General features: G+C 43.0%; 1 protein-coding gene across 10 annotated transcripts in view; it reads right to left on the reverse strand.

Annotated features, from left to right (window-relative positions):
* The window catches only part of PSD3 (pleckstrin and Sec7 domain containing 3), a 669219-nt gene that overhangs the window by 91812 nt on the left and 555931 nt on the right, over nucleotides 1–21476 (reverse strand). For 9 of the 10 annotated variants that reach the window (XM_079909122.1, XM_079909125.1, XM_079909127.1 and 6 more), the window contains one exon: nucleotides 1859–10095. The exons of the other annotated variant lie outside the window; for it this stretch is intronic. In XM_079909122.1, coding sequence (XP_079765248.1) covers nucleotides 9877–10095 — 219 coding nt within the window. In that variant the 3' untranslated portion in view covers nucleotides 1859–9876. Of the gene's footprint in view, nucleotides 1–1858; nucleotides 10096–21476 lie in introns of those variants that run through there. 10 annotated transcript variants of the gene reach the window in all.

A 21476-nucleotide genomic window follows, 5' to 3' on the forward strand; every position in this document is an offset into this window, starting at 1 on the left:
TCCGGTTCTCCTTGCACGTCACTGTTCATATTTCTGCCATCCTGGCTGCTGCTTTTACGCCCTCCCCTGTGTTCGCATCCCATGCTTCGGGGCAAGTTCTGCAGGCGCCGTCTCCCTGATGGAGGGCAGTGTCTTAGGAACTGCACTGTGTCCCGGCACAGGGTGCCCGGGACCCTTGGCACTGGCGCCCAGCTCGCTGGGATGGAGGCCGCAGACTTTCTTTTCCAGGTGTTTGCTACACTAGGCAACACCAGGGCCTACCTTGGCCTTGATAATTGTTCTTTTAATAACTGAAGTGTAAGATCTTCACTCTTACAGTTTACATTGTTAATCTGCACCATTTCCCTGCTTGATGAGATTTTTTTCAAATCCTGATTCTGTCATTCAGTATAATCATTCTTTCCCAGCTTTATGACATACACATTTTTAATAAACTCGCCTTTTGTAGCTTTAGTCAAGTTATTAATTAAAATGTTCAACAGATGGGGCCAAAAGGCAAGCTTCACAGCAGGATCGCCCAGGTGGACATGTGCCTTTAATTAGCACCGTTCAAGTGGTGACACTCTCACCAGCTGTACTAATGTCCAGATCAGCCTTCTCCATTTTGCCCAGACATATTTCATTAAAGACCCTGTTAAATTCTTTTGATGATATGGCTCAGATATTCTGCCTACTGCATTTTTCTAATCTACCTAATCTTACAAAATTCAAAATGAATGTGTCTGAAATGGTTTGTTCTTGGGAAACCATGTTGGCTTCCAGGAACCGCTGCTTCCTTATCACTCAAGCTAAAGCCACGACCAGAGTTAAAGTCAAGCTCACTGTGCACAGCATCCAGAATTCACACTCTTCTCTAACAGGAGAGAGGTATTTCCTGCTGCTGACAGCCTCTCAATAAAAGCTGACAGTGACTCAGCAGTCTCACCGGAAAATCCCACAGTGTATGCAAGGGACTTAGTCTAGAGACAAGATGTTTTTAGACTTGCTACATTTTTCATTATAGTATATTAATTTTCTCTGTGTTTTAGTTTTCTCTTATGAATGTCATCTTTCAAAAATGATCTCTTTAGCTCCTTTCGTTCTAATATTATTAACTGTGCAACAAACAATATGACAAGATACAGAAGACTCCTAGCTCCAGAGGACAGACAACTGGGCAGTGAGGATTCATGGCTTGTTTTGTTTTTGAATTTCTAAAATCGAGGTATAACTGACATATGACATATTACTTCCATGTGTGTGACATGATTCAGTATTTGTATAAGGGGATTCACATTTGAGGGATTTTGGTGGCAGCCCAGGCCCTCTTCTGCCCCCCATCCATCCATCCCTGTGAGAGTCACTCCTCAGGGTTTTGGTCTCTAATATCTCTAATATGCAGAAGTTAAGTGATTGGGGTGGAATTTTATTTTTCTAATTTTCCAAGTTAACATGTTATTTTGGGCATCAAGTTAGGTTAAGAGAACCCACATGCACACACGAGGCTCCACAGAGCAGGGGTGAGCACTGCACGTTAGGGCGACAATCACCCCTCGGCCCCTCTGCCTTGGTGGGAAGGCTGGAGTGGGATGCGTGTAGATTCTTGAAATTACTTCAAAAAGCTTCATCCTTCCTTCCTCAGAGCCTCTGACGAAGGCAGCAGCAGGCTTCGCACACACAGGTTCACAGAGCCCAGCGGAGGGAGGCAGGGTTGACAATGTGACCTTCTCACCTCCCCAGCCAACTCTCACTGTGGGGCTTGTGGTTGGCTTTTTATGCGAGGGGGTGTATGTACTGTGTTGTGTTAGTTGTTAATTAATTGGGGTTCAAACCAGCTGCTTAATAAATAAACAAATAAGAACATTCCCCCAAATGACCGAAATTTGTTGGATTTATTTCTTTCTAAAGTTTGTACATTTACATATATCATATACATATTTTAAATCCTTCACTATTTTGCATGATTTCTATTACATAAAAACCATTTAAATGCAATAAATTTTGTTGTTGTAAAACAACAAATTATCCCCAACTTATAAAAACACAGGAAGAGTTATATTCATGAGCATTTATACAGTAGAGAAATGTACTCTATACATCACAGCTTCTATACACATCAGGTGACTCACTGGTCTGCACGGTTAGCTTTCCTTCAACAATGGTAAGATAGGGTAATATTTATATACAACCATTTTAATAAAAAATAAAGCGATCGTAAAATGTAAACTTAATTTTCAAAATATTCTTTAAACACTTTAACAGTATCCACATAAATTACTGTTCCATTCAAAAGATGACCACCATAAATACCGTGATTCTCTAGGAGACAGCATTTCTCGAATCTGGTGGGCGAGGAGGAACAGGTTTCCTAAGGAGTTGGTGCCACGGGCTCACCCAAGTCTGCCAGTGCTGACAGTCTGGCCACTGAAAAGGAGCAGGCTGCTATTTTATCACTAATTACTTTCATGATTTCAGGGACATATGGCACCGGGACTACAATGAAACTGAAGTGACTGGTGGAGAAAGCTCTGAAGGTAAGGGACTGACCCACTCTGCCAATTAGTTTGAACCCCAGTAAACATAATCCAGTTAATAGGTTGGAAAAGTTCAAAGCTTGTTTTATATTAAAGGATACAAACCTCTGCCCTCTGCCTGCCCTACAGTAATCAAGGCTGCGGTTCCAGCTCTTCACTGCATCAACTTCTGCTCTAGAAACAGGCTCCGAAGCCAGTGGCGGGGGGTGGGAGAAGGAATGCACGGAGGCACTCAGGCCTCTGCGCAGCAGGGCTCATGGGGCCTGGGGAGAACCGCGCGGCAGCGGCCTGCGTCCCTTGACCCTTCCGCGGAAGCGAAACCTTATCCATTTCCAGAAATCCAGGTGCAAAGGCAAAGAGATCATCCATCCCCGGTTATAGTTCAACCTGCCATCTTGTTTCTTGCAAAGGCAAAATATGCAGTCTTGTCTTCAGTCAGAGAATTGTTTAATACCTTTTGTCAAGCGTCACTGCAGTGACTCGGTCACCCTCAGCAGGGTCAGCCAATGAGGACAGCTGGATCCCTGCAGCCAGGGAAGGCGCACATGGACCAACCCTGGGCTCCTAGGAGCCCAGGAGGAGGGAGGCTGGGACGAAACCCTCTTTGCAGAGAGGTGCATGCCGGCCTCTGAGGGGGCGTCCCAGCAGGAGCCCAGGCCCACAGTGGGTTCTGAACTGAGCTTGTGCCTGGGCTCCCCGGGGGGCGCTTGGGGAAATGGTAAGGGAAACTCCAAAATTCTCCCTAGTAACCAGCATTTTCAGGAACTGACAGTAAGGTGCTTATTTTTATAGCACTATTCATGAAAGCTGAGCCTCCACCCTGCGAAGGGAAACCCATCGTGGCCAGGCTCCTCCCCTTTCCAGCCCCACCACCAGCTCAGAGGGGAGCCTGGCGGGGGGAAGGCTGTGCCCCCCCCCCCCCCCCGTATTCCCTTCTCAAAGGAACCAGCTAGAGAGCGAGCAGCAGCGCCACTGGGGACGATGGCCACGCCAGCCACTGCGGGACGCCGGGGAGCGAAGGTCCACCGGACAGGAGATGAGCGTCCCCCAACTGCCAGCCACCTGCCTCCCCGCACAGCATCTCAAGGTCAGATGCGGGGCTCCAAGTCCTGCCCGCCCGGGAGGGGCCTGCGGGCCGCTGTCACCTCGGTCCACACCTCTCGCAACACTCGGGCGCTCTGGGTCTCAAGTTTATGTCACTTAGGACACTCGCTGTGTACACGTGTGCAAGTGCATGTACACACTGCCGAGGCTCCACGTGCGCCAGATCTCTCAGAGCGGAGGACAGGCCACAGCACGTCTCCCTCAGCGGAAGGCAAGCGGCTCACACACTCCCCACATCCTCACTTTGACTCTTGTTCCTACAGCTTAAGAAAGGGTCCTAATGGCATTAAAAATCAATGAGCATGCATCCTCTCCGCAGAGGAGACGTTATTATCCATGCCAAATGGTTACTTGGCTTTATATTAAAAGTCCAAACATTTCAAATGATTAAGCCCCAAAGTGAAACTTTTAAATTTTGATATTCCTTTTGTATATGATTTCTGAGTCAAATGGACGCTTTTGCAAATCACTATAGTTCTTAGAAGGAAACACACTCTTGTGGAACAGAGACCCTGCTGCGCAGCCACAGAGCCAACTCACAGCGCGGTCAAAAACAGATTAGGAAATAGGATACATTGGCAAAAACGGTTTGAGACTGCAGAGTTAATTAAAAAAACGCAAGTGTAACCACCACTACTACTGCAGCCTGGAGCTGAAGCTGAGCCTCCCAGCCCACGACTCCCACCCTCTGAACTGGACACGAGGAACGACAGGCAGTGTGCGTAGACGAATACACTGCACTCAACCACTCACTCACACACACTCAGTTTTGCTTTAAATATACCAACATGCTGGCTAATAAAGTTTTAATCTCTAGTTATCTAATACTTATATACTTTAAGATAGGCAGTAAGCTCAGACAACTAAGGCCAGTGGCTCTTCTTTGGGGAGAGGCCGGAAAAGAGACCTAAGTATAAAAATACTAAAGTTTTAACCTGGTCCATAGCCTGTCCTAAAATTCTTTTACCTGTGTCTAGATGCTAATTTGTGCAACCGCAGGCCTGGAGGGCAGTCCCAGATCTCTGGAAGCCCTGATCTGCTGCAGGGCTGGCGATAGTTCTTTAAGGTGAAGAGGATGAGGACGCAGTGCTAGGAGGGTGGTTTGGGCTGCTGTAAAACTGACACAGGAACATAAATGATATGCTGGGCACTTAGCTAATTCTTCTGAAAGCTCTATTTTTCTGGACTAATTACAACAATAAAGAACGTGTGCTTTAAAGCATCACATTTTGTAATAAGCCCCAAATTGTCAGTTTGACTTTATGTTTAAGTGCTCTTAATACTGAAGTTGCTAAGACTGCACAGGCTGCCTGTGTTTTTTTTTTTTTTCCCCTTTCTTTCTGTATATTTCAAATTATAATGAGCTACAGCCCCACCCCGGGTATTGTACACAGTACACTGAAATAGTTTAACAAAGTTAGTTCAGAGCCATTTTTGCTCTGGTGATTCAAAGCTCACAGACGAAATTTTCTAGCATAAAATCTTATCATTAAAAAAATTAATCAAAATATCATTTGAATTTAAGTTTAATAAAACAGTACCACTGTATAGACTCTCAAAAACTGCATTATATATTCAATCCTATGAGGTTTTTACTTGCTTTTCATATCACACTGGTTAAGGACAAAAATAAATTTGATGTACATATGCCATATACTGTACATGTACATGTATATATTGTATATTGTACATGTACAATCTACACGTTGATACAATATAGATACATACAACTATAAATACCCACAACTACGACATTGGAAGGTGACAGAAGGCATACTCTTGGATGCCTGACATACTATCAATATTCTCCAAAAGCCTGCAACACTACAGACACACACGTAAATTACAAAGAATGAGCCAAAGAGACCTAAGGAAACCTACTGTATATACAACTACTTAACTTGCGGTATTTTCTTGCTGTTGCAGTCAAGTCCACAGACTGTCATGCAGATTCACACCTTTACTGGCACTCTCTCTCTGAAGACATTCTCTCTGCAGGCACTTGCCACTCACTGTCCTAGGCAGAGGCTTCCCGCTCGGGCTTTGGGTACTCTGGGCACAAAAGGAAAATGGCAATGGCTTTGGACCTTGGTCCTCCTTTTGAGAGTGAGACACTGAGAAGAGAGCAGAAGTGGTGACAAAGCACCTTTCATCACTGTTGGGTTATTCTGTGTGAGCTACTGGTCTCTGAAGTCCTCTGGGTAACTTGGTACTATAAGATGTCCAAGGCCAATGGAGACACCTGTTGCCCGGGGCAGACTGTTGGCCTGGGAGAAGAGACAGCCAGAAAGCTTTGGAACCAGGAAGGCCCAGAGGCTCATCTCCTTACAAAAGCTGATCTTCTGTCAGAGTAACTCAGATGCTCCGTGAGAAAAGCAGGTGCTAGTTAAGCCCAAGTCACACTAGTCATTAACCAGGCTCTACTGTGAACAAGTCCTGGGTGCCACTTTGATTCCTGTTTAACAGCGCTAATCTTATAATTGCAAAAATTCTGACAATTGAAAAGTGAAGGGATCAGGAGGTTGTCCATTGTTGCAGCTAAGGAAGGTGGCTCCCCACCTGCTGAACCCTTGGCCCGGTCCACAACAGCTACACTACAGAGCTTTGGACCACAAGGCTGAGAATGCCCTGTGAACTTGGCCTTAAAAAAGCTTAACAAGGAAAAATGCCAAAGAATCAAATTCCAGTGACCACTAACTAAACCCAAGAAAGTGTTCAAAGTAAGACAATGGAGAAACTTCTTTAAGGTCAATTTTCTTCCAATTGTCTATGATTAGGGATAAAGGCAGAGAAGAGGTGCAGCTCGAGGCCAAAGCAAGCCCTGCCCTACCTAAGAATGTCTTCCCCGGCTCTTTCTGTGCTGGAAGGACAACAGGCCAGGGCTGGCAGGAGGCTCCTTCCCTGCTGGGTATGTAAACCCCTCTCCAGCCTCAGGGGTTCTGTGCTTTGGCCACAGGGTGAAACACAAACACAAGAGACCAACCCTAGACTGGCCTTGGAGAGCCAGCCAATTTTTCTCTCCCAGAATTAACTCCTTCACGTCACTTCTGACCAGGAAACACTCATCTTTGGAATGAGGATCACAGCCGGAGAAGCAAAGACGGTCCTGCACAGGTGCTGTCCATCCTCTTTACGCAAGAGCAACAGAAAAGGTTCACATGGTCCAGGACTGCAGTCCCCCAGACGACTCTCCACACGAGGTAATTAAAATGTGCAGAAGTGTTGCTTGGTTTAATCAGGCATTACTAAGAGTCAGCAAATGATATCTGTAAAAAGCATACTTCAAATAATGTCTATGGCTGGCAATAAAATAAAGACTCTTGCATGCTAGTAATTAGGTTTCGATCGCTAACAAGGAAATCCTGACCCCTCCCTGTAAATGTCAACATGTGAGGTGGGGGAACACACTCTGAGACACTTTGGTTCCGGTTCCACACACGGCTGCTTCTATGGACAATTCGGCAACAAGACCGTCACCAAGGTATTTTGATGACTCTCAAGATTTTCTATACTAAAAATTAATATTAGGTGTATTTCTGCAAAGAGGAATAATAACTTATTAGATGGAGAGAGATCGCAAGGCTCCTGGTACTAAGGGATGGGTGAGGGATGGGGGGGCAGTACCTTCAGAAGGGAAGGAGGGGGCTCCCCTGTACCGTGAACTGGGTGGCAGGCGTGGAGGAACTGTGAAGGGGAAGGTCTTCAGTCATGTCTCCTGACTAGACACCACGGGAAAGAAATGATCACAAAGGAGACCCTGGTTGGCTATGGGCAAGGCTCTCAGGATCCTGTCACAGAAGGGGCCTTGTCTCCTACAGGATAAGCTCTTGGCCTGCAAGGAGCACTGGCACCAGACAGTCCAGAGGCCTCAGGGGGAGGTGTTCTCAGCCCATCCCCTAACGATGGCAGTCTGGGATCACGGCTCACAAAATAACCGTTGCAGTTGTTTTTCAAGATAAACTATGGGAATGCAGTATATACCACAGCTTCAAAAGTGCCCTTCTCATCTGTCTCTCTATTAGCATATCCAGAAGTTCTTGGAGATAACATTAGTGAGTCACACAGTGAGCACAACGCCGTCGTGGTGCTGATGTTCACTGGGCATTTCAGAGCTGCTCGAGTGTCTAAACACTGCAGCAAGGTACCATTCCATGTCTGGTACAGACTCTAAGTGACACACACGGAGACATTTGACATACACAGACACACACATACTGGGAGCACACACATTCAAGCCAGTCAGGGATGTTGATTCTTCTTTAGTTATTGAAGCTCAGAGATGATATGGTCTAGGTACCTCTCTCCCCTCTGCTTAGGATAAAGATCTAGGCAGAAAGCACACACACTGATGATTCAGATTCTAGGAAGAAAGACTATTCCCTTGTAGAAACCTTGGATTCAGTCAGAAGCTACAAAGAAAGAATCAGGTACATGGGCCATGTTGGTAACTACCCTGTTTGTTTCTAGGTCTTGAAACAAATTTAGTCACTGCCTTTACCTAATAAACAAGATAGAGGGTTAGAGGGAGTTTTTCAAATGTGTGGCAAAAACACCACAAAGCAAAGCAGCTACAACCTTACGGAGGGGTTTCTCCTTTCTGGGCACCAGCAAGTATGGGCATTTCTACAGCTGAAGGAAGGGCATGTTAATAAATAGTCCTGTATAAATGCTGGTGCATCAGAACAAAATACCACTAGAAAGTACCATGGTTCAGGAGCAGGTTTTCTCTAATTCCCTGGAGCCATGCTACCCACACAGAGTCCCTGAGCCTCTAGTCACACAGCACCTTAACTAGTAAACCAAGTAGAAAAGAGCAAATCTCTGTGGGAGAGAAAAGAACATTCGAAGTGATTCCATTCACTCTGAACTTGTGGAGATTCTAGGTTTAAGGATCACAGAGTTTTCAGGTTCCAAAATCAGAAAGTTCTAACTCACAGTGGGCTCAATTTTCACTCCTTTCTTCTCCTCAGTAAGAGAATGTTCTGTTTATCACCCTGAATTTCAAAGGGACTGTCCCTGGAATAAGCTTATGACTGCTCTGAGCAGATACAAAGAAATGATTTAGAATCAAGGGTTTATTTTAGGGTGAAGCGGCTTCACAGAGACAGAGACAAGAACAGACTAAGGGACTCTGTGTTTGTCACCAGGAGATTCCTCAGTTTTCCAGCCATAATTCCTTCGGATTTTATTCCTTTCAGATTTATTGTAAAGAATCAACATTCTATTGCCAAACAACTATAGGGGAAAACAACTTTTTCCTTCCTTATTTTGCTTTATTAAGGAAAGAATGAAAGGGGCTCCATTTTGATATTATTTTGTTAGGAAGACCCCAAATTCTTACAACCAGGAGACAACACCATGCCTATATATATAAAAGAACCTAATTCCCGGATGGCAGGGTATCCACCACAGATGGCTCTGGATTCCTTGTCTAGACCCTGTGGGAGTGGGGTAACAACTTCCTGCAGATCAAAAACACATCTCGCTGCTGCAGCCCCCAAGAGTCCATTGTTGCCACCATCCTTTAGAAAACAAAATGAACTTGGGGCCACCTTGCCTCAGCCTTCAAAAGACGCCACTTCCTCCTTCCTTGCTTGGCTGAAATGGAATCTACACTTCAAGCGAGCTAACGTGCTTCTTAAATTCCCCAGGCCTGAGGTCCTTGCCCCCCTCTACCCCCACCAGCAGGGCCGGACTCAACACTAAGCACTCAGATGCATGAGGCCTCACAGGGGAGTGGCACCTCCCGTGAGTGTAACTCTTAACTGAACTTCTGCGAGCGCGAGAGCTGGATTCTACCTCTGTGACTGGGCAAGATTTCACATGAAAAGGCTTATATTAACTCTGGCTAGAATTTTCTAAACTACAAAGTTTGTCCAGTTAAGTGTTTCACAATGGATTAAATCTTTAACCTTTATAAAAAGTGTTAACAGCTGATTTGAGAACACACAAAACAACTGAGCAGAGTGCAAATGAGAGAACCCTGAGGGAGAAGCGATACATAATCCATTCTGAAATCATGATCCCCTCCCCTCACAAAAGGTGCATTAGTTATCAGGTAGCAGAAATCATCAAAGCAAAGAAATCAAGAGCAAAGAGACAATCTGTACAGAAACTAACAAAAATATACAATAGGAAAGGTTACTAATGCACCATTTAGTCACAGACTTTGTTTTAAATATATTCACGGATTCACCAGAAAGATCTTGAAAAACTCTATTTTGCTCCACGACCAGCACTTCCTGGCCGCAGATGGATTCTAAGTGACTTTTTGCTTAATGCCTGGAGTTTCAGGTCGGTGGTCTTTCCTTTCCGACACGTTTCTCTTGACCTTGGCGGTGACTGGAGATGCATCTGGGTTCAGCGAGGGGCTGGAGTGCGACTTCTTCAGGCCCGCGGCGCCCCCTCCACCACTGCTACTCAGCAGCTCCAGGCCCCCCTCTTTCAGAAGGCGGACATACATCTCATAGCGGGTTTTCTGCAGGGAGTCAGAGAAGAGGGGTCAGTATACTGTCACAGGCACACGGCGCAAGGCGCCAGCGAGCTCACTTCCCGAAGGGCAGGGCTGGCAGCTCAGGAGGCTGACTGATGGTTTCATCGATTCGGTAAGACATAAAGATAGAATGTGAGTTCTCCTTCGTTCTGCATTCTGCAGGAATGGCTATGAGATGGAGGAAGCCTGCTTCCTGAACACTCAGCACAAGAAAGTGTGAGTTGGAAGAGCTGCGGCCTCCGGTTTTGGGGACCAGATGGCTCTCAGGCTCAGGCCTGCAGCCACTGGGGCCGCCCCACAAGGCCGTGGCCAAGGCCTCCCCTGAACCTGGCTAGGGTGCGGTTCTTTACTCCCAACTTGAGGAAGCAGTTGGTGGTGAACCTGTACTCCTGTCCCCTACGGGACCACTAACGCTTCCTCGAAGCTGCTCTGGGTTTCCTGCTGCGGCTTTTCTGCTAGGATTACCAACTTCTCAGAGTACTATGGTTTCTTGCAAAACTTCAAATTATCCCCTGATGCTGTTCTTTATTCTACACATTTTTTTCCATCAACTGTTCACTGAGTGTCTACTATGTTTTGAATGGCTCCTTGATTTTCTTGTCTCTGGGTATCTTTTTCTAAGAATAATTGAGAAGAACACTGCAGAGATTTTTTTTCTCTAACCTTTACTGGTGCTGCTTTTCTTTTCTTAAGTTTGTATCTGAGTCACTATATAGAGCTATTGTGTACATAGTGCAAATTACAGAAGGGTCGCAGATTCTCGATTTGATAGATTCTAGTCAAAATAAGTCTCTCATCATACTGCTTCAACACATGAAGGATCTGTAGAAGGCCTAAAGTATTTTCTTTCTCAGCAAAAGAACAGCTCAGTTATAAATTGTCCCAACAAAGGCAGCAAAGTCTTTTATAACTCTAAATCTTTTAGGGATTTTTCTGGTCAAATTGAGATTTTATATATCTGTTTTAAATTAATAATTATGAAGGTGAAGCTACTTGAAGCTACTCTTTCAAGTTGTTTTGTTCAAAAGTAGGGAAAAGCTGCTAGTCATTAAGCTTGCTCTGGGTTTGGTCAGTAGCCATGTTGAGGTGCCAAGCTTTGGTTGATGATGATTACATTATGGTGTGCCCACAGGCTAACTTGAGGGCATTAACACAAGAATCATATACAATTGGTACGTTATTATCCCTGTTTTACAGTAAAGGAAATAGAGGCAGAGATAAGTCCAAGACAGTAAAGAAGTGAAGCTGGGATATGGACTCTAGAACCCATACTCTTAAGCTGCATTTCCTTCCTGGGTATGAAAATATATGCAGGAATGTGTATTTTAGGATGACAACTCTGAGAGACTCTGTAGGTTTGGCCAATCAAAAGCCATTTTCAACCCCCCTCTTCTCCTATGTCCCTCCCACTGTTGATAAAACCAAATACTTACTTTCCCAGACACTCTTGCAGCTAAGATGGGCTGTGTGATATTTTGGCCACTGAGATATAAGGAGAACTCTCCTGGGGGACTTCTGCGAAAGCGATTTTGCTTTCTGATGAAAGGGGCAGGTTGAGAGGAGAAGCCACTGGTGCCAGCCCCTCACTCTTATTCCTTCCTTGACATGGATGTGATTCCTAAAGCTGTAACCCTGTGAAATGAGGCAGCAGGCGTGAAGGCAAAAGGACAGCATGCTAGGCCTGAGGGGAAATGGAAAGACAGAAAGAGCCCGGGTTCTTGATGACACAATGAGCTGGATCCAACTCTCAAAGCCCTTACTGCCTCTGACCGTCTTGTTAAGTATGAATAATAAATACCCTTTGGGGTTAAGCCACTGTTAATCAGGTAATGGTTTTTTCCACCACATTTTTTCCTTCTAGTTTCTTTTGAGATATAATTGACACACAGCACTGTATAAGTTTAAGGTATACAGCATAGTGATTTGATTTATATACATCATGAAAGAATGATCGCAAAATGTTTAGTGAACATCCATCATTTCATATAGATACAAAACTAAAGAAATCGAAAAATTTGTTTTTTCCTTGTGATGAGAACTCAGGATTTACTCTCCTAATGACTTTCATACATAACATACAGCAGTGCTAATTATATTTATCATGTGTTTCATTACACCCCTACTACTTATTTATCTTATAACTGGCTGTTTGTACCTTTTGACTGCCTTCATCCAATTTCCCCCTCCCAACTGGCAGCCAGAAATCTATTCTCTTTTTCTATGAGTCTGTTTATTCGTTTATTTCTTTTTGATGTATAATTGACCTACAACACTATGTTAGTTCCTATTACACAACATAGTGATTCAACATTTCTATACATTTCAAAATGATCACCATGATAAGTCTAGTTACCAACTGTCACCACTCAAAGATATCACATAGTTACTGGCTATATTCCCCATACCCTTGACTCATTTATTTTGCAACTGGAAGTCTGTGTCTCTTGACCTCCCTCACCTATTTCTCTCCCCACCCTACACCTCTCCCCTCTGGCAACCACCTGTTTGTTCTCTGTATCTATGACTCTGTTTCTGTTGTTACGTTTGTTCATCTATTTTGTTTTTAATAGATTACATGTATAAGTGAAATCATATTGTATTTGTCTTTCTCTGACTTATTTCACGAAGCATAACACCCTCTAGGTCCATTCATGTTGTCACAAATGATAAGATTTCATTCTTTTTTATGACTGAGTGGTATTCAATTGTATATATACCACATCTTCTTTATCCACTCATCTGTTGGTGGACACTTATGCTGCTTCCATATCTTGGCAATTGTAAATAATACTGCTATGAACATTGGGTACATTATCTTTTTGAATTAGTGTCTTCATTTTCTTTGGATATATACACAGAAGGGGAATTGCTGATCACATGGTAGTTCTGTTTTTAGTTTTTTGAAGGACTGCCATACTGTTTTCCACAGTGGCTGCACCAATTTTATTTTTAACTGAAGTAGAGTTGACTTACAATGTTGTGTTAGTTTCAGGTGTATAGCAAAGTGATTCAGTTTTATATAAATCTGAAAAAGAATATATATATTCTTTTATAGGTTATTGCAAGATATTGGATATAGTTCCCTGTGCTATTACACAGTAGGTCCTTGTTTATCTATTTTATATATAGTAGTGTGTATCTGTTAAACCCAAACTCCTAATTTATCCCTCCCCGCTGGCTACACCAATTTACAATCCCACCAACACTGTAGGGGGGTTCCCTTCTCTCCACAGTCTCACCAACATTTGTTATTTGTGTTCTTTTTGATGATAGCCATTCTGACAGGTGTGAGGTGATATCTCACTGTGGTTTCGATTTGCATTTCCCTGATGATTAGCAATGTTGAGCACCTTTTCTTGTGCCTCAAGTACTGTTAATTGCAGATGAAAGCATCACTAATTGATACACATTCCAATTTTAGTATAGAAGTAACAAAGGAATAAAATATTAATCTTTTCTCAGAAAGCTATTAATACATAAGGGTTTAATAAGGGCATATGCTAATAAAAATATGTCATAAGTATTACACAGTAGTCTATGCATCAGTGAAATCTAAAGTCATGTTCATTCTGGGAATTTAGAGACTTAATCTGTCTCTAAACTGCCTTGGTGGCAAGAATAAAATGCAGGAAAGAACTGTATTTTAATATGAATAAGGTTTAGTAAAATGATCTAAAGACAGTTTAAAAATACATTCAGAAAATCAATGTAAGGCATACTATTTCACAAAACTAGGGCATTTATACAATAAGAGGGATATGAAGGACAATTTTTTGAGATGACTTGAAAGAGGACAAAAGAAGAAAAGGTGACTGGGCCATTTTCTACTAGCTTTTGAAGAAACTGACATTATTGGGAAAATTCACCAAAACATGCATAAATTAAAGCAATTTCATCCACTCATTTTACAGCTCCAGCTGCAAATCTGTTGCCCCCATAAATTACATCTGTGTGTCAATCAACAAACAAAAGGCAGAGCACAGAGGAGTGGCAGTACATGAATCATCAGATGAGAAGAAAAGGCAAAGCAAAGCAAAGGGTGAAAGGGGGCCGGCAACCAGGACTGCTCAGATGTTGAGAGAAATAAGGAAAAAAATAATGTGGGTTTGTTTAGGAACTTCCAATGGCTGTGCTCTATTTCTGAGTTAAAAGGGCTTACAGGGACACAGGCTACTAAACTCAGTAATACAGCTTTGCTTTCTACCATTCTCTGTGGCCAAGCCAAATTCCTCTTTAAAATATTTTAGGAAAACTTATCTTTAATCTCAGGACTCTTCAGTACTACTGGAAGGACTGTGATCTACGTTCTTCTGGGATTACAGACTCACCAAATTTGTAAACCTCTATCCAGAGGCTTTGGGGCCAAAAAAAGATTGCCTCTGAGCAAAGACAGGCAGCTCTGAATGCAGCCCGAGGAGTGAAGGGTTAGGACTGCCTGCAAAATTCTTCTCCAAGACCTCTCCTGACTTCTCCCCTCTGGGGTGGCAAAGTCAGACTTCTTCCTAACAATGCAACCATGTGCCATCTTTGGGAGGGTTTATTTCCTTTTTTCCTTTCAGAGAAGACATGACTCTTTTTTCTAAGACCAATCCTGAAATTTTTTTTAGGTTAGAGCTGGTGTTTAGGGAAAAGCAGAGCAACAGCAGGAAGTGTACTTCTCAATCACTTTTTAACCTGATGTGCCAGTTTAGAGACTGAAAACCTGAGGGTCATGTTCCAATCGTCAATCTCAGCCAAAGAAGCTGGTAGAGGACAGAGCAGCAAACACTGTTTGCTGCTTCCCTAGCAGCCTCCTCTTGCAGCTGACGGAGTTGTGCTTTTCACTGAGGGTGTCATGTTCTAGCCTAACCCCAGGACAGGAATCGTGGTCTAACATTGCCAGTCAATGTTGCAGCCCTGTGACCTAGACCTGGCCAGTGACATGTAAGGAGAGCCGACTAGGGTACTTCCATGGAAGCAGTTTTTGGTGCTCTGATAAAAGTTGGGAGATGAAATGTTCGGAGCTATGGCAGGCACTTTGAAACCATGAAACGATAAGCATGAAAACAAAAAAGCCAATGTGCTAAGGATAGCAAATCAGAAGTTTAGAAAGATCATATATCTTTGGTGGCAACTCTCAAGCAGCCAGTGACCATCTAATTCAAGTTTTCTTAGATGAGATAAAGAATGTTTATACTGTTTAAAAACTTAGTCAAGTTTTCTATTATTTGCAGACTAATAAAATGGTCAACACTCAGCTTGGACTCACTCATAGAAACAACATCCCAATTGACTGACAAGGGCTTAATTTCCAAAATAGACAAACAGTTCATAAAACTCAATAACAAAAAAAACAAATAACTCAATCAAAAAATGGGCACAAGACCTAAATAGACATTTCTCCAAAGAAGACAGACAGATGGCCAAGAGGCACGTGAAAAGATGCCCAACATCGCTAATTATTAGAGAAGTGCAAATTAAAACTACAATGAGGTACCACCTCATACCGGTCAGAATAGCCATTATCAAAAAGTCTACAAATAATAAATGCTAGAAAGGATGTGGAGAAAAGGGAACCCTCCTACACTGTTGTGAGAATGTAAATTGGTGCAACCACTATAGAAAACAGTATGACAGTTCCTTAAAAAACTAAAAATAGAATTACCATATGACACAGCAATCCCACTACCAGGCAAATACCCAGAGAAAACCATAATTCAAAAAGACACACGCTGGGGAGGGGGAAGGGTGAGCTGTGACAGGGCGGGGGAGAGTCATGGACATATACACACTAACAAACGTAGTAAGGTAGATAGCTAGTGGGAAGCAGCCGCATGGCACAGGGATATTGGCTCGGTGCTTTGTGACAGCCTGGAGGGGTGGGATAGGGAGGGTGGGAGGGAGGGAGACGCAAGAGGGAAGACATATGGGATCATGTGTATATGTATAGCTGATTCACTTTGTTATAAAACAGAAACTAACACACCATTGTAAAGCAATTATACCCCAATAAAGATGTTAAAAAAAAAAAAAGACACATGCACCACAATGTTCAATACAGCACTATTTACAATAGCCAAAACATGGAAGCAACCTAAGTGTCCATCAACAGAATGGATACAAAAGATATGGGGTACACACACACACACACACACACGGTATCATTTATATGTGGGATCTAACATATGATACAAATGAATTTATTTACAAAACAGAAGCAGACTGACAAGACACAGAGAACAAACTTATGGTTACCAAAGGGGAAAGGGGGAGGGGATACATTAGGAGTTTGGGATTAGCAAATATTATATATAACTACTATATATAAAATAGATAAACAACAAGGACCTACTTTATAGCACAGGGAACTATGTTCAATATTCTATAGTAAACCATAATGGAAAAGAATATGAAAGAGAATATATATTTATAACTGAATTACATTGCTGTATACCAGAAACTAATGCAACATCAACTGTACTTCAATAAAAAACAGTATCTCAATTGAGCTGTACGTGCACTTCCTGTCATAATTTTATTTAGCAAAAGATATACTTAATTAATAGGCTTTGGTATAACATAGTTTTGTTGGGTTTTCTCTGAATATTCAACAAATTATTGATGGATGTTATCCCACTCTAAGCCATACTGTGGTCACATAATAAGTATTAAATCCATTGACTATTTTATTATTTTAATAGTTTTATACCAGTTGTTTGGTCACCATGGGTGCTAGAGTACAGTTCTCTTGGTCCTCCCCTATAAGCCTACAACACGTAGGATATCAAGATTGTAAGAGTTAGCCAACAAATTGTCCTACAGCAGTTTCTGGATCTGGGTAATGATTAGTTAGTATACTAGTATTTACTAGGGAGCAGCCTGGAGATACTTCTAAAATCCTGAGGAAGGAAATTTGACAATAAAAACTTTGCTCCTTGATCCTTCTTTCTCCCATATCCCACATCCATCTGTCCCTCCATCTTCAGAATAAATTCAGAAGAACACCATTTCTCTCTGCTGCCACCACTTCCAGTCTGGACCAAGCACCATCACCTTGTGCCTGGATAACTGCGATAGCTGCCTCTCTGGCCCCCTGCTCCCTCTCTGCCCCCCATGCATACACTTCTAGAAAGAGAGTCATGGGCTAAACTGTAAGAGTGTGTCATCTGCTCAAAATGCTCCAATGGCTTCTCATCCTTAAAAATCCTTCCAAACCCCAAATCCATACACTGGCCTAGGAAACCCCCATCAGTGCCACCCCCCACCCCCCAGTCTGGTGTCTTACTGCTGCCCCCGGGCATGCTGTGTGCCAGTCATCCTGCCTCCTGGCTGTCCTTGAACATAGCAGACACACTCCTGGCTCTAGACCTCTAGTACCTGCTGCTCTCTCTGCCCAAGAAGCATGGCCCCAGGAGCCTACAGGGCATATTCCCTGGCCTCCGTCACCCCTTTCAGTCTTCACTCAAATGTCTCCTTTATGCAGAGGCCTTCCCTGGTCATCCAGACCTAAAACTGCCACACCTGCTCTTCGCACTGGACACTGCATTATTTTTCTCCTTAGCATTCTCACCATGAGCTTAGAGTTTGCTTATGAAACAATCTTGTCTATCTTCCCCCTGCCAATCCTAGAATGCAATCACATGGGGGCAAGGACTTGGCTTTTGTTTGTTAATGTATCCCCAGCACAGAGAACACAGAGTATACACTAAGTAAACATTTGATGAGTGTATAAATGGAAGGAAGGAACAAATGAGAAAATAAATTTCTCATGTCTAATAGAAAACATATTTTGAACTCTTAATGTGGCAAATTCTAGAAAAATAAAACCATGGATATAGATGCAGAGGTAGATGCCCGATGAGCCCCTCCGTCAGTAGCCTCTAGGGAATGCTCTTTCACCTCCAGTGTTCCCCATTCCCATGTTTTCTACAAAAATGCTATGGTCTGACCCTAAGTGGCACCACTCAGCAAAGACTTATCTATGCCCCCCACATCCAGACCACGGCTGTCAAGACGCCACCCGCACAAACCCTGCAGAGTGCACTGAGGCTGCGTACTTAAGACTGGGGCTCTCTCTCTACAGAGAAAGAAAAGTAGTTTATATCATACTTTTGAGGTTCATAAAACAGAGACATATTTTCTGACCGTCTCTTATGTAGTAGTACATGAAGACCAAATTTTATTACCCACTTAGAGCTTTAAAAAAAAAAGTGAAAAACTGGACTTTTGGAGTGTGGAGTGTGGTGGTTCTTCATTTGTTAGTGACTAGATCTCATTCTGACATGAAGGGCAGCCTCTAAATTTACCTTCTAACAAAAGCATCCATTAAAAAGATAAGAGTTTGTCAATGGTCATTTATATGTGAATTCCTTTGCCTGATGACTCTTGCATGTGACTTATATGTAACGCACCAGGATCACATTTACCCTTGGGTAAATACTTCAACACTCACCTAAGATTCTAAGCTCTGTGGGTCAGAGTAGCAGCCTCATCAATATTAACATGGGAAGGAAACTGCTGCTGACACTCAACAAGTAAATAATAACAATATGGAGGTTTTACACTTTTGCTCTGCCAATAATGTTCATAACCAGATAGTAAAAAGGGAAGAAGAAACAGCAAAAAACCATGAATGTTTTAATTAATATAATTCATGCCACAAAGTAACCACTGTGCAAGCATGAACATAGCTCCAGATCGGGCACGTTAAAGATGAGATGGGCTGCAGAACGCAAGTCTGTGGGAAGCAATGTGACAGTGAAAAGAGCAGTCTTGGGGGCAGGTGGCCACTAACTATGGCATTGATTCACTTTCCTAAATCCTTGCTAGTTTTCATTACGTGGCCCTTCCAGGGTGTACTTTCATTAGGAAGGACAGAGGGAGCCTGAGAATGCGATGTGCTTTGGGGACAGTTACTGCCTTTGGTCACGTTATTAAAGGTCTTTTTTTAAAAATCATTTTCACAGTTTTTCCCTTTTTAAAAAATTTATTTATTTAATTTATTTATTTTTGGCTGCGTTGGGTCTTTGTTGCTGTGCGCGGGCTTTCTATAGTGCCGAGCGGGGGCTACTCTTTGTTGCGGTGCGTGGGCTTCTCATTGCGGTGGCTCCTCTTGTTGCAGAGCATGGGCTCTAGGTGCACAGGCTTCAGTAGTTGTGGCACATAGGCTCAGTAGTTGTGGCTTGCAGGCTCTAGAGCACAGGCTCAGTAGCTGTAGTGCACGGGCTTAGTTGCTCCGTGGCATGTGGGATCTTCCCGGACCAGGGCTCAAACCCGTGTCCCTTGCATTGGCAGGCAGATTCTTAACCACTGTGCCACCAGGGAAGCCCCGTTATTAAAGGTTTTGTCGTAGTCGCTGTGGATTCATTCTCAGATCAATTCTTAAAAATTTCAGAGCTGTATGCTCAGCTTCCTTGCTCAGAGATTCTCCGACAGTATGAATAGATTCATAGCAGTATAACTGTGTGAGCTGATCCCACTATCAGAAAATTGAGATGGGATTTTACCAAATCCAAGCTCAGTGGCTACTCTCTGCAGAGAAGCATCTGAACACTGCTTTTGTGGCTTTGTCCATTCAGCAAGCTCTCTCTCTTAATTTCCTTCGTAAGATTTGCGCTTTCCATAAAACCTTCTGTGACCGCTGAGAGCCAAAGACAATTCAAATGCTTAATGGCTTCTTTTTCTCCTAAAATCAAGTTGTTTATTCACTCTGCAACCTCCTTACTACATTGTTTTGCAACGTTAATTTATTAAGTTGGTCTTTAATCACCTGTAAGAATACTTCTCAAACATGTAGGAAAAATATCCCTTTCACTAGCAGCAATGCTTACTAGGGAGGAACAAAACAATACAGTATCCAAGGCCAAGTAAGCTGTGGCTTAGGTTGAATGTTAAGTGCTAAAAAAAAAATCCTGAGTATTGTTATTATTTGAAAAGAAGTTTAATCACATCCACATCTGATGGAGCAGTTTCTTTTTTTTGAGTATGAGTTCTGCATACCATTTTTCATTTCATTTAATATAACACTATCTCCTTTTGACCTCTGATACATGAATACAATAGTAACAGCCTAAATGAAAAGAAAACTGCAACGGCAATTCTAACTTAGCACTGCCATTTGCCTTCAGACCTCACTGCACCAGCAATCGAGTCCTGAATACATTTCCTCCTGACATTTTCCCTTCTCAGGCAGGAAGGGTAAAAGGCCAGCTTAAAATGAAAGGAGAAGAACACCAATAATGTCATGTACATAGCAAAACACTTTTTACTCCTAGATCTCTACATTGGAAAACAAAGAAACAAACCAAAACAATTAAAACAAGCCAACAAAACAAGGAGCTCTGGAAGAAACTGCTCATCTCCACTCTGCATTCTATAGGACGATGCAGAATTGACTTGCAGACTTTCTCCTTGCCCGGCTGGCTTACCCTCTGCTACCTGCTAACTTAAGAAAGCAATACATTAAAAACAGAGCTTTCTATAAGTTCTTATCTGAAAGCTATGCTAGGACTTACATTTTTAAAAGAAAATTTTAACGTTTTCTCCCTATGCCATTCCCCTATCAGGCTTCGGCATGTAATGGTAACCCACTGCCAAAATATAGCAAATACACACATTCTTAGGTTGTATAGTTTGTATTCGTGGCTTTCTGGGAAAACCTGAGGCAGTGTGAATTCTATTGTTTTATTTCAGTCTACCTTTTGGCTCGACTGCTCTCTAAATGAACTTTGTGACCTCAATTAAAAACAAAACTAAAATAAAAAGCTTACTCATAATAATAATGTAAGCAGAAGAGGTCAAAAAACTCTAATACGGACAAAAAGCACTGGGTCTGCAGAAAGCGTTTTGAGTGTGTCTTTGTCTCCATCCTGTGGTCCTGGTCTGATGCTCCTAAGGCGTCTGGTCTCTGCCCCCAGAGCTCCCACAGGCCCTTCAGGGAACAGAGAGGGCTCAATGGCCACCCCTGTCGTGCTTGTCCCTCCCAGGGCCCCCAGCTGCCAGGCCCGGGCAGGCAGATCCCCTGCAGTGCTTTTCCCTTTGCAACATCTTTGTGGAGAAGAACAGGACTTCGGTGTCAAGGAGAGCTTTCCCAATTCTGAGAGCTAATTTTTAAAACCCTGCTGCCTTTCTCACTCTTCACACTTTGTTTCTCCAGCTCTCGAAACCCTTTCTATAAACCCAGTCTGTATTAGTACCCAGATTTTTTTTCTCTTCTTAGAAATTAAACTCGAAATTCTCAATTTAAAAGTCCACAAAGCTCACTTAGAAAACAGAACACAGTTTGTTTTCTAGGTGGAAAACTCAAGAATTGTCCAGTTCCCACCTAGCCATGGGTCAGTCCTGCAGACCTGCCATGCACCAGGCTCCTGGCTCTGGGGGCCCTGCCC

Source organism: Stenella coeruleoalba (assembly GCF_951394435.1).
Source record: "Stenella coeruleoalba genome assembly, chromosome: 21".
In the NCBI taxonomy this organism is placed as follows: Eukaryota; Metazoa; Chordata; class Mammalia; order Artiodactyla; family Delphinidae; genus Stenella; species Stenella coeruleoalba.